At 43.1% G+C, this 12,213-nt stretch overlaps 1 protein-coding gene across 1 annotated transcript; it reads left to right on the forward strand.

Annotated features, from left to right (window-relative positions):
* foxk2a (forkhead box K2a) lies at positions 1–11,565 on the forward strand. Its single transcript, XM_084323661.1, has 9 exons — positions 1–477; positions 1,574–1,768; positions 2,670–2,811; positions 3,223–3,369; positions 3,466–3,659; positions 3,807–4,009; positions 6,563–6,817; positions 7,430–7,627; positions 9,848–11,565. The coding sequence occupies exons 1-9, from the start codon at positions 179–181 to the stop codon at positions 10,060–10,062; spliced, it is 1,848 nt and encodes a 615-aa protein (XP_084179787.1). The 5' UTR covers positions 1–178; the 3' UTR covers positions 10,063–11,565.
* The last annotated feature ends 648 nt before the right edge of the window (positions 11,566–12,213 follow it).

Genomic DNA, 12,213 nt, shown 5'->3' on the forward strand with positions numbered 1-12,213 from the left:
GGTGGGTCGGAGCCGCTGTGTTCCCCGGTCTGGCACGTTCCTAGTCCAAATGTTCACGGTTTAAAATTGGATGCCCCTTGCATAAAATCTTAAAATTATTGACCCCCTTCTAAATTCGGAGTAACCGTTTTAAATTTCGCGCGTACCCCCCTTAAATTTCAATCGGAACTCCTAGAAGATGGCGGTGGTAGTAAGCGGGATGTCGGGGTCGGCGGTAGCCCGGCTCGAGGGCCGAGAATTCGAATATCTGATGAAGAAAAGGTCGGTGACCATCGGTCGGAACTCCTCTCAGGGTTCGGTGGACGTCAGCATGGGACACTCCAGCTTCATCTCCCGCCGGCACATCGAGATCTTCACCGCGGGAGAAGACGGCACGGGCAGCGGGGACTTCTACCTCCGATGTCTCGGGAAAAACGGGGTGTTTGTAGACGGGGTGTTCCAGAGACGGGGGGCTCCACCTCTTCAGCTTCCACGAATGTAAGATCGATTTATTATTCCATTTATACTTTAATCGGACGAGGCGGAATGTGAATTCATTGGTATTCCCCGTTTGTTATTGTTTTGTTCCCCCGGTGCACGTGTTGTGTATAAAGCAACACCTAGTGCAGTAGCATCATGTCCCACCTAGCATGCAGCTAGCGGCGGCTAACGATCGAAGCTGTTTGCATAGTAACCTGCAACCAAACAACCTGCGGTGTTATTCACACGTGAGGATGGGTCTATTGTTAACACCGTTATTAAGGCTTTAGCAGCAAGCTAACCACGGCCCCTACACCGTACCATCACACTGGCTCAATGTCAACTTGGCCTCATGTTCTCAGTTGCAATGTTTACAAATGATGAATTGAAAATGGGGGACCCTGATGTAAACAAGACGAACGTCTTTCTCTGGTCTGCATCCCCTTAACAATTGTGTGTATTGAACTGTACTGTACCCATTCTGCAATCTGTTAATAAAGTTTTCAATCAATCAATGCCTGCATGTGATTTTGTTTTTCTGTTTATTATACCTCGGGGAGCTCGTCAAAACTAGGTTGAATGCTAGGCATTACCTTCGCCTGTCGTATTTCAATAGGTCTATTCTCTTGGTTTCGCAGGGGAACCGATGTACCGCCGTGTTTGCTAGAATGTAGATCTATTGAAAATGTGTATGCGTCGTGGTTAATTCAATTTAGGCCGTGAAAACACACCGCCGGTCAGCAAACCGGTCCAAATATATCTACTTAATAATAAATAAGACACATTTAGACGTGGCCTTGTTACATAAGAGGATATCATGATGGATATCCATATTTAAACTCTGTACAGTGGAACCCCTCTGTTCCCCAGTTGGTCTCTGACTTGGGTCTGCCTTGTTGTGACAAACATGTCTAACAAGAACCATCTCCAATGACTGACCCCACGGTTAACGGAGCCATTTGAATGTACACATATTATGACTATCCAGTCTGTGTTAATCAGAATACTGATAAATTAATATACCGTAATTGACCACGGTTGAGCAAGGTTTAAACCAGGTGGCCTGCTAATCACTATCACAATCAGTTTGTTGATCTTGCTTGTTCCTTTTTAGGTGCTGTTTTCGGTTCCCCAGCACAAGCATCAAGATCACGTTCACGGCCCTGTCCACTGATAAGAAAGAGCGAAGGAACGTGCCGGAATCACCCGTCAAGCCCGTCCAGCCCCAGATATCACCACTGACCATCAACATTCCAGACAACATAGCCCACCTCATGAGCCCTCTGCCTTCACCTACCGGCACCCTCAGGTGAGACCGAGTTAGGTGATGTTTGTTGGGGGGGGGTATGCTAAGAACAGCACTCAACACTTTGATGAACATCAGCTGATACCTTTCTGCTGACTTTGTCGTACTACAAAACGTAAGTCGCTTTGGATAAAAGCGTCAGCTAAATGTAAATGAAAACACCTGGGTGTAGTAGGGATGGGATGAGGACAGTGTTTTTGATAACAGTTTATCGTTTTCTGGTAGTTGAATTCAACACTTAAAACTGCTTGTTTTTCCAATACCTTTTTAAGGATGCAGAGTATCTCTTTATGCACCAGGGGGGGGGGGGGGGGGGGGGTTCTGGTAAAAATGTTGTACATGCCGTCTTGATTTTCTAGATATGACTATGATGCTCTGTATATTTGATCAAATTGAGGCTTTTTCTGTACCCTTTCTCCAAAGACATCAAATTGATACCAAAAATTATGTATTTATTTTTATAGCAGCCATGAGTCAGATAAGAGACCTTGTTAATGTAATTGTCCTACTATTGTATTACTATGTAAACAGAATGCATATTGCAGTCATGTGAGAGGGAGGCAGATGCCACAAACACTAATTGAAAACAAACAAGCTGTATTGAAATGATCAAATTTCTAAATTGACATCTTCTTGGTTGTAATATCAATTGTTAAATGTCATATCTAAGTGTTGTCTTCACATTTCTCAAACGGCTGTTGCAACAACTAAAAATAGCTACATCCTCATTTGTTTTGATGAGCTAACCCCTCTCTACAAATGTTTGTTTAGCTTACATAGCAATAGAAATAGTGAAAATAGGGCAATTGTCTGCCGTGCCCATGTACTTTAGAGCCTTCACTGTGTGGAAAACAGGTTCAGAATGTAAGTAACCCTCGTGCATTAATGTGTCTCCATCCCACAGTGCGGCTAACTCCTGTCCCTCAAGTCCACGTGGGGCGGGACTCTCGAGCTACAGGATGGGCCGTGTTTTAACCTCTGACCTCATAGGGGACAACTCCCAATCAGAAAACGACAAGGAAGCCTCGGAAGGAGACAGCCCAAAGGTGCGTGTCACCCAGAGCAGACAAGATCAGAAGCAAGAACCCAAATTTCCCCTAGGCCTAGGGGATCAATAAAGGAATATCTTATGCAAGAATTTAGTAAATTCACACAAGTCTTCCATCGGCATGTTCTTTATTTAACACGGATGGAAGAAGGATGTCGTTATGGCACCAGAAGAAAAAACATTAAAGAGATTCCACACAAGATTAATCTGGAGACGGCACAATTTTGAACAATCCCCGGCCACATTGGTTACTCATTGAAGTCTAAAAATGGCCCAACAGTTGTGAAAATCTAGACTTTGTACTGGGCTTTTTTCCCCCCAACTCTGTAATCTGGCTTGTGTAGTCGGTGGGTTTTTAGTAAGACTTTAAATAATTAATTTAAAAATACCTTTTCTTTTTCCTCAACAGGATGACTCGAAACCACCATATTCATATGCACAGCTAATAGTCCAAGCCATCACCATGGCCCCAGACAAACAGCTAACCCTGAATGGAATATACACCCACATCACCAAGAACTACCCATATTACAGGACAGCAGACAAAGGCTGGCAGGTCAGTGTCTTCACAGTGCGACGATTAGACCATATTGTTTTTAAGATGGAAGTCAATCACTCTCAACTTGTGTTTCCCTTTGTCTGGTGTGCTTAGAACTCGATCCGTCACAACCTGTCCCTCAACCGCTACTTCATCAAAGTGGCGCGGTCCCAGGAGGAGCCTGGTAAAGGCTCCTTCTGGAGGATCGACCCATCCTCTGAGGGCAAGCTCATAGAGCAGGCCTTCAGGAAGCGCAGACCAAGAGGGGTCCCCTGCTTCAGGACCCCACTAGGACCACTCTCCTCCAGGTAAAGCGCAATTATCTACATTGTCTATAGACCCAGATGTCTCATTGTGTGTGGGAAGTGTGGTTGGATGAAAGTCGTTGGGGGTTCTTTACTGGGAGATGCACAGAGTTGTTGTCAATACTGCTTGTTTCTTCTCTTCCATCCCAGGAGTGCCCCAGCCTCTCCCAACCACACAGGGGCACTGTCTGCTCACTCCAGTGGGGTCCAGACCCCAGACAGTCTGTCCAGAGAGGGCTCCCCAGTCCCCATGGAACCAGAGCCGACCCCACCACCTAACCCCACCCCACCCACTACGGTCCAGCCAAAACTCGCTGTCATCCAAGAGGCTCGCTTTGCACAGAATGCTGCTGGTAGGATAAAAATAAAAAAAAATATGATATAGCCACTGCCTTACATGTTATACAATATACAGGTCCATAAACATTTGGACATTGACACAATTTTGTCTCTGTACACCACCACAATGAACAATCAAGATGTGCTTTAAATGTAGACTCAGATTTAATTTGTGGGTATTTACATCCAAAACAGGACAGTGTAGGTGGAATTAAAACGTGTGCCCCCCACTTTTTTTAAGGGACCAAAAATAATTGGACAAACTAACGATCATGAGTCAAATTGTCACTTTTAACACTTGCAAATGCTTTGCAGGCAATGACTGGAAGTCTGGAACATCACCAGGCACTGGGTTTTGTCCCTGGCGATGCTCTGCCAGGCCTCTACTGCAACTGTCTTCAGTTCCCGCTTGTTCTTGGGGCATTTTCCCTTCAGTTTGGTCTTCAGCTAGTGAAATGCATTCTCAATTAGATTGAGGTCAGGTGATTGACTTGGCCATTGCATAACATTCCACTTCTTTGCCTTATGCACTATGCAGTATGCTTCGGGTCAGTGTCCATCTGCACTGTGTCCAATGAGTTCTGAAGCATTTGGCTGATGAGCAGATAATATTGCCCCGAAACACTTCAGTTCATCCTGATGCTTGTCAGAAGTCACATCATCAGTAAATACAAGGGAACCAGTTGGCAATCATACATGTAGGGATGGGCGATATAACGATAACAATAATTATTGCGATATATTTTATTATTACATGGCGTTTTAACATTAGCTAAAATGCTTGATTGTGATTGGTCAATAGCGCTCCGTTACCCCTAGCAGCGGTCAATTATTTCTCGATAACTGACCGCTGCTATGGGCAATGGCGCAATAATGGCCGCTGTTATGGGCAACAGAGTGCTATTGACCAATCACAATCAAGCATTTTGATCGCAGTCACGAAAGCTATAACCTCGTTCCCAACTTTATCTCGCACAGCTGCACTACATCAGGTTCAATCACGTCCACACCTGCCGGCGATGACAGAGGAGCCACAGAACAACTGCTTCTGTATAGCTATACTCGGTCATTGTCGCAAAATAATTGACCTTCACTGCGCTTAGAAAAATTATTTTGCGACAATGACCTCGTAGCTATAAATTATCCCTTACATAATCGACATTGATTGATAATAAAAACTTGTCTTTCTTGCCTGCAACTTAAAGTAATGGCTTTGCTTGTCCAAATGACAATACTGACCAAATTCAGATTTATTTTTCTCTTGTCCATTTATTTAGTTTGCTTTCTAATTTAAAATACAGTTTGAAACCGTCTGTACACAGTAGGCAATGTGTGCTAGCAGAGCTAATCTCCAGTCGCGAGTCATGGTGCACATGTGCAGTGGTTTGTCCACCAAAAAAGCGGCAAAAGATAGAAAAGAAACTAGCAGAGCCAGACCTATTCAACTCCCCTGGAGCCACAGTCTGCAGAGAAGCTTGTTTACTTTCGCTTTCAAACCAGCTGCAGCCTGAGAACTGGAGTGTGAGGGGCTGTAACACTAAAGATGGTGGCCATGACAAAGAATTGCTGCAAAATAAACCTACATCTGTTTAAATAAAAAAAAAATTATTAAATATTTTTTATTTTTATTAATACTTATAACAATATCGATATCGAGTGATATAACATTATCATATCCTTATCGTGATATCATTTTTGGCCATATCGCCAGCCCTACATACATGTCAATGCCATAACACTACCACCACCATGCTTAATTTACGAGATGGTATGCTTTGGATCATGAGCAGTTCCTTTCCTTCTCCATAATCTTCTCTTCCCATCATTGATCTGACCAACTGTAGTGAAGGGGTTTTTCTTCACCAGGGAAATTGTTTTTCCGTGATCTTCCAGGTCTTTTGGTGTTGCCGAGTTCACCAGTGCGTTTTATCTTTTTAAGTGTTTTTACAGTGGCGCCAGGGTGGCGCAATGCGGACGTCCCGGGTTCGACTCCCGGACCGGAGACCTTTGCCGCATGTCTCCCCCCCCCCCCCACGTCTTCTCCCATTATATCTCTCTGACGGGCCTATCCGGATAAAGCAATAAATGCAAAAAAAAAATATCAAACAAATCTTTTTTTTTATGCTATTTGATGGGTTTGTTTAGATTTTTCAGCCTAATGATGGCCTGCTTCACTGATAGTAACTGCTCTTTGGACCTCGTATTGAGAGTTAACGGCAACATATTCCAAATGCAAATACCACACTTGAAATTAACTCAACCGTTTTTCTGCTCCTTGTAAATGAAATAATGAGGGAATGACACACCTGTCCATGGAACAGCCAATTGTCCAATTACTTTTGGTCCCTTTTGGCACATATAGAAATTCCTATACCGTTCACCTGATTTGAATGTAAATACCATCAAATCAAAGCTGAATGTTAAAGCACATCTTGATTGTTTCATTTCAAATCCACTGGTGGTGTACAGAGCCCAAATTGTGAAAATTGTAGTGTTTATGGACCTGACTGTACTTAGAAAAAAGGATAAGACCCACTCTCTTAACCTTTAACCTTAATCTCCACTAGGCTCACCACTGAACAGCCAACCGGTATTGATTGCTGTGCAGCGCCAGATGCCTCAGACAACCATGAAGCCTGTGACCTACACCATGGCCACACCGGCCATGGTGACGACAGTCGGCTCCACCCCGGTCATGCAGACGCTGCACGTAGTCCACCAGATCCCAGCAGTCACCATGGCGACCATGGCCGGACAGACTGCCACCATGGTGAAAACAGAACCTCAGCAGAATGGAGGTGGAGACCACCAGGAGGTCAAAGGTTAGACTTTGTTCATTCCATAATTCATCCATAGACCACTGCACTGCACCGCGTTACATTGAGCTCATGGGAGAGACAGCGGGGGGAGAAAATGATTGAATGTGGATTAGGGCCTTGACATTAAGTGGTTGTAGCTGCGGCTGTGGGGGTGCTGGAGACATGATCCAATAAGACTTTTATACGCCAGAGTATCCTGAACACAGAGACCAGTCCCAAGTCGATCGGCACTTTCTCGGCCGAGCAATAGTCACTTTTCCGCACCTACTCCCGAACTACGCATTTTTAGGTTTATCAATCTGCGCATGCAGAGTTCGGGAGTAGATGCGGAAAAGTGACTAGCTCGGCCGGGAAAGTGCCGATCGACTTGGGATTGGTCTGTCCATGTTCAGGAGACTCGGGCGTATAAAAGTCTATTGGATCATGTCTCCCGCACCCCCACAGCCGTATCTACAACCACTTAATATCAAGGCTCTCATCCACTTTTCATTTTCTCTCCCCGCTCCCATGATTTCAGAATACCGTAAGTGTTGCGGTGGTCTATAGTAAGTTACTTGAAAGTTCTAACGAAACGTGAGTGCTTTCAATTGAAACGATTTTTCTCCCTTTCTTTAGTCAAAGTGGAGCAGATGCCTGCCATCACTACTTCCTCTATAGGCGGAGCTAGTCACATCATACAGACCTCTCAGGCCATGCCCCTCACAACGGTTACCATCCTGCAACAAGCTCCACTTGGCCACCACCAGCTTCCAGTAAAGACTATCATACAGAATGGGACGCATCTTGTCCCCATCAGCAATGCTGCTACTACAGGTGGCGCTCGCACACACAAACACCTGTCTTTAGTCTGCTGGCCTCTTAATTCCTCATTATTTTCAATGAAAAGGATGCGCTGTTGTGCATTCACAACAGCACTGCGAGCTAAGCACATTCAAAATGGTGCACAAGGTTACATTTATTTAAACTAGAGGTGGGCATAGATACATTTTTTTTTTTTATTTAGATGAATCTATCTGCAATCCTGGAGTTAATCTGGATTAAAATGGCTCATTTGAAGTCTGCCGAAGGCATTCAAAATATGTGTGTTCTACCTAGGGATGGGTATCGTTAGAATTTTATCGATACTGCTTAACGGTTCGGTACTTTATCGACATTGCTTTATTATTTATAACTTTATAAATAAATATTATTTCTTCAGCAACAGCAGCAGCAATGTTCTTTTATATAACTTTATAAATAAATATAATAAATAAATATTATTTCTTCAACAGCAGCAGCAATGTTCTTTTATATAACTTTATAAATAAATATAATAAATAAATATTATTTCTTCAGCAACAGCAGCAACAATGTTTTAAATGTGTCTGAATTACAGACTTTTTATAATAAACAACAAATTAAGATAAAAAAAAAAAAAACTATATACACTGAATGATTAGTTGTTACCTAAAACCCTTGGACTCCACTGTAGAGAAGGGGTGCAGGCCTTTGACAACAAACTGGGCCACAGCCCTGTGACACTCGTTCACCCTATCCTCTGTCATCCTTCCTAGCTGCTAGGGTGAAGGGACTTTGCTTGGCTGGGACCAGTGGTGGTAGAGGGAGGAGGGGTGGGCTGGGACATGGTGGCTGCAAGCCTCAGCCTGACGAATGACTTATCTATAAAAAGTTGTCATCTTTCAAATATATTTGTAGCTAAATAATTAGCTAAGCAATTATATTTTATTTATTAGCCTATTCGTAATAATTCGTTATTAGCCTAGCTAACTCCGTATCTTGGCTTACCTGCAGTGGACATGGATGGAGATGGAACACTGCGAGCAAAGCAGTCAAACGGCGCATTTCTGTTATGTTTTGACAACAGATGTTTTGACAAATTGCTTGTATTGCCACCCTTACTTGCAAATGTTTTATTGCACTTGTGGAAACGTGCGTTGTCGGCATCGACTTTCGTAAAGTGTACCCAGACTTTCGTTTTGTTCTCTCCGCCATGATGAGCGCAGAGCTCGGTCTGTGTCCTCCGCGCTTCAACACGGAGCCACGGACAGGCCCCTCCCTTAAGTACCCGTATGTGTATTTTGTGTGAGTGTGTGGCTCGCTGAGTCGCTGCGGCTCGCTTCTCGTGCAGAGAGAGGAGAGGAGACCCAATTTTTTTATCGTGCGATAACAGTCCGCCGTTAACTTAGCCCGGTAACGCCGTTAACGGCCCAGCTCTAATTTAAACCTTCAAGGCCATCTTGCCCAAGACGGGGGCAAGGCAATGAACCGGATGAGTTCATTGGGCATTTAAGCGGTTCAGTTTCAGTTCACCTTTTTAGTCATAAGTAGGTTAACACAGGGTCAACGGTACAATGAAATGTATTTGACAAGAGAAACGAGTAAGCTCAACGATGAGAGCACTAGCCACAATAGAGCGCTAGTCTTGTTATTGTATAGTTTGTATTAGGGATGCTCGATATTGGCTTTTTTACCTATACCGATATTGTCCAACTCTTAATTTCCGATACCGATATCAACCGATACCGATATATGCAGGGTTTCCCCACCCAAAAAATTGAATAATTTCAGGTAATTAACATTACATATATCTTGTTGTGGAATTAACACAACATTATGCATACTTTTGACAATAAATAAAATCAGATTTTTTTTTTTGAAAACAGACAGATATTTTCCGATATCACATTTTAATGCCTATCGGCCGATAATATCGGTAGGCCGATAATATCGGACATCCCTAGTTTGTATAGATGGAATATACCTTGTGTACTATGTTTACAAAAAACAAGCATCTCACGTTTTTCTGAATGTATGTACATTTAAAAAAGCTGGCAATAAAATTATCTGAAGTCATATAAAGAAATGTATATAATGGCATAAGTAAAGGTGCCATAAAGTAATAAGTCAAATCAGTAAAATATAAAGTATGACACTATGTGAAACTGATTGTGTGTAAAGAACCATACGTATCTAGATTCTGTGCTGATTCGGAACTGTATCGAATTGACATGTTTTAACTCTCTGCCCCGACAGCCGTGGCGAACCCTCTCCACCTCCTGGCCGCCCACGCTTCAGCCTCCGCATCCCTTCCTACCAAGAGGCAGAACGGGGACCAGCAAGACCAGACCGACTCCAAGAGGGTGAAAGCAGAGGGGGAAGGGGGCGCTGTCGCCACGGCTGTGAACAACAACTCCAACACGGACAGAGGCGGAGAGGGTGGGGTCAGTGAACAGGTCGGCGACAACTAGCTCCCTGGTATGAATACTGACCCCCCCCCCCCCCCCTCCGATGAGCCTAACTAATCTACTATTGCACCCTACACACTTCTGTTCTCCCCCTGCCCCGCCCCATTGTCCTACCTGGTTATCGTCTACTCCAAGGTGCCAAAAGGAGAAGCGCTATGGAAACATGTACTTACAGAATGTGTAACAGCCCCACCCCACCCGTCACCCCTGGGTATAAAAGAGCGTGAAACGGGATGCAAAAACTTAAAAGACCAAAAGGAGAAGCAAAAACAAATGAGAGAAGAAAAGTTGCTGATGACTGTGACCCCGATTTGAGACTCGGATGGAAAGAAAACCTCAAGAGAAGCACAGGAAGCCTTCGTAGAAGTTAAATAAAAAAATAAATATAAAAAAAAAAGGAAAAGGGCAAAAGACAAATCACAAGTTTCCAGATCCACAAGGAAAAAGAAAAAAAAAGTAGCCAAGCCTCAGATTCTCTCCCCCGCCTCAGTGCTCAGCTGGGACTGCGGAGAGGAGTCAGCGCAGATTGAACAGCTCCTCTGTCCGTTTTTACTTGGAACATAACCCCCCCAAGGAAGGGAAAGGAACCTATTAGCAGCATCCTGGTGGTCATCCAAAAAAAAAAAAAACGCTTAACGTGTGTTGAAATAGAAAAACAAAATGAAATTGACAACAGTAGTGTAATAATCGGCAGAGGGAAGCGTGTGTATGTGTGGACATTCCCATCTCTGGCAGCTAGCCTTCTTGTTGACCTACCTAAGTCGTGAGTAGATATGCAGTATTCTGTTGTACATGTGTATCTTTGGATCTTTTTTGAGTGTTTCTCTGTTTCCCAAGGCACAGATATCTAGTAATAATTAAGATACTAAAATCTATAAGTGGGGTCTAAAATCATTAAAACATCGCCTGATATTTTGGAATCTTCTTGTATGTGGACTCTGTTCAGTGAAATGAATGTAGTCTCCTTTTTCCTTGAAGAAAAAACACTATGGAGCGGATCTCTCCCCCCTCTTCTATTGAGTAAAATGCGAAAAGACATTTCTTTATCACTTTTTTTTTTTATCATATTTTAACAAATATCCTATGAGAGAAAATATATTCCCATGCGTATTTGACCATTATGCTTCATCGATGCTTGCATGTTACGGATCTAGAGACGATGTACTTGAGCAGATAACTGAATATGGAACTGAAGAAAATTAAGACTGAATCTATGCTATGATTCTGACCAGTGCTGCACTTACCCTCTTTCTTTGTTTATTTTTATCTTTTCCCCCTTTTTCGTTCTCTCCGTCATCTTAATTGGCTGTGTTTGTTACCTTTTGTGTTGAAGTTGGCAGTCTCCTTGCTTGGTTATTTTATTCTGTTCAGGCTACTAAGTCTATTCAGATTGTGTTCTATGTTCCACGAGGAAAAACAAGTGATAGATGTTTGTTCTGCTTCAGTGGGTAAATGCATATTTCTTTTTGCTTTTCTTTTTATATATATAAATTAATTTAAAACACGTATTGGATATTTCATTGTCTTGATTTTTATTTGCACACGACTCCGTTCAAGGGTGGCAGTGGCCTAGATTGTTTAGCTGTGGGATTGATTCCCCGAATTAGCTGGTGACAAGGTGAACCTAGTGTCACATTCCCTTCCTACTAGGTGCCACTGAGCAAGTGTTGAAATCCCTCCTTAGAATTACTACTACTGGTCAGTTCCCAAGTGTGAATGTGCGCAAAGCATGGATGACAATTTTTTAAGAAATGCAAACTCTGCACAGTATGGTCATTACACATACATGACTAGATGAATACTTTTAGATTTTTTCTTTTTTGGAAAGCTTCTGTAGACCTTTTTCAGTAGTATTCTGTTGCTGGGGGAACAGCTTTGACCGGTTTATTTCCCCGTCATCAACTGCATTAACAAACATTGCAACAGGAAATATAAAGAGACCTCTTTAGAATGTTTAAATTAGAAAAGGTCTAGTGTTGTCTGGAATAGGGAATACCGATGACCTCGCCATGCATTCCCGAGTTCTGTCAAACTGCTCCAGGAAGTCTTATGTACCACATGAGTAAGAATGTTTCCCTTGAGAATCACACTCAGAAGGACCTGTATGGGAAAACGACTAAATCTCCCTTTTAGCCTAACCAACGATGTTGCAAC

This window comes from Notolepis coatsorum (genome assembly GCF_963971535.1).
Source record: "Notolepis coatsorum genome assembly, chromosome: 10".
Classification (NCBI taxonomy): Eukaryota; Metazoa; Chordata; class Actinopteri; order Aulopiformes; family Paralepididae; genus Notolepis; species Notolepis coatsorum.

What these genes read in the sequence shown, in the direction of transcription:
- foxk2a (XM_084323661.1), top strand. Translation starts at nt 179, where the DNA reads ATGGCGGTGGTAGTAAGCGGGATGTCGGGGTCGGCGGTAGCCCGGCTC. An exon ending in CTAGGACCACTCTCCTCCAG is followed by an intron (nt 3,660 to 3,806) that starts GTAAAGCGCAAT and finishes CTTCCATCCCAG; the next exon opens with GAGTGCCCCAGCCTCTCCCA. An exon ending in AGACCACCAGGAGGTCAAAG is followed by an intron (nt 6,818 to 7,429) that starts GTTAGACTTTGT and finishes CCCTTTCTTTAG; the next exon opens with TCAAAGTGGAGCAGATGCCT.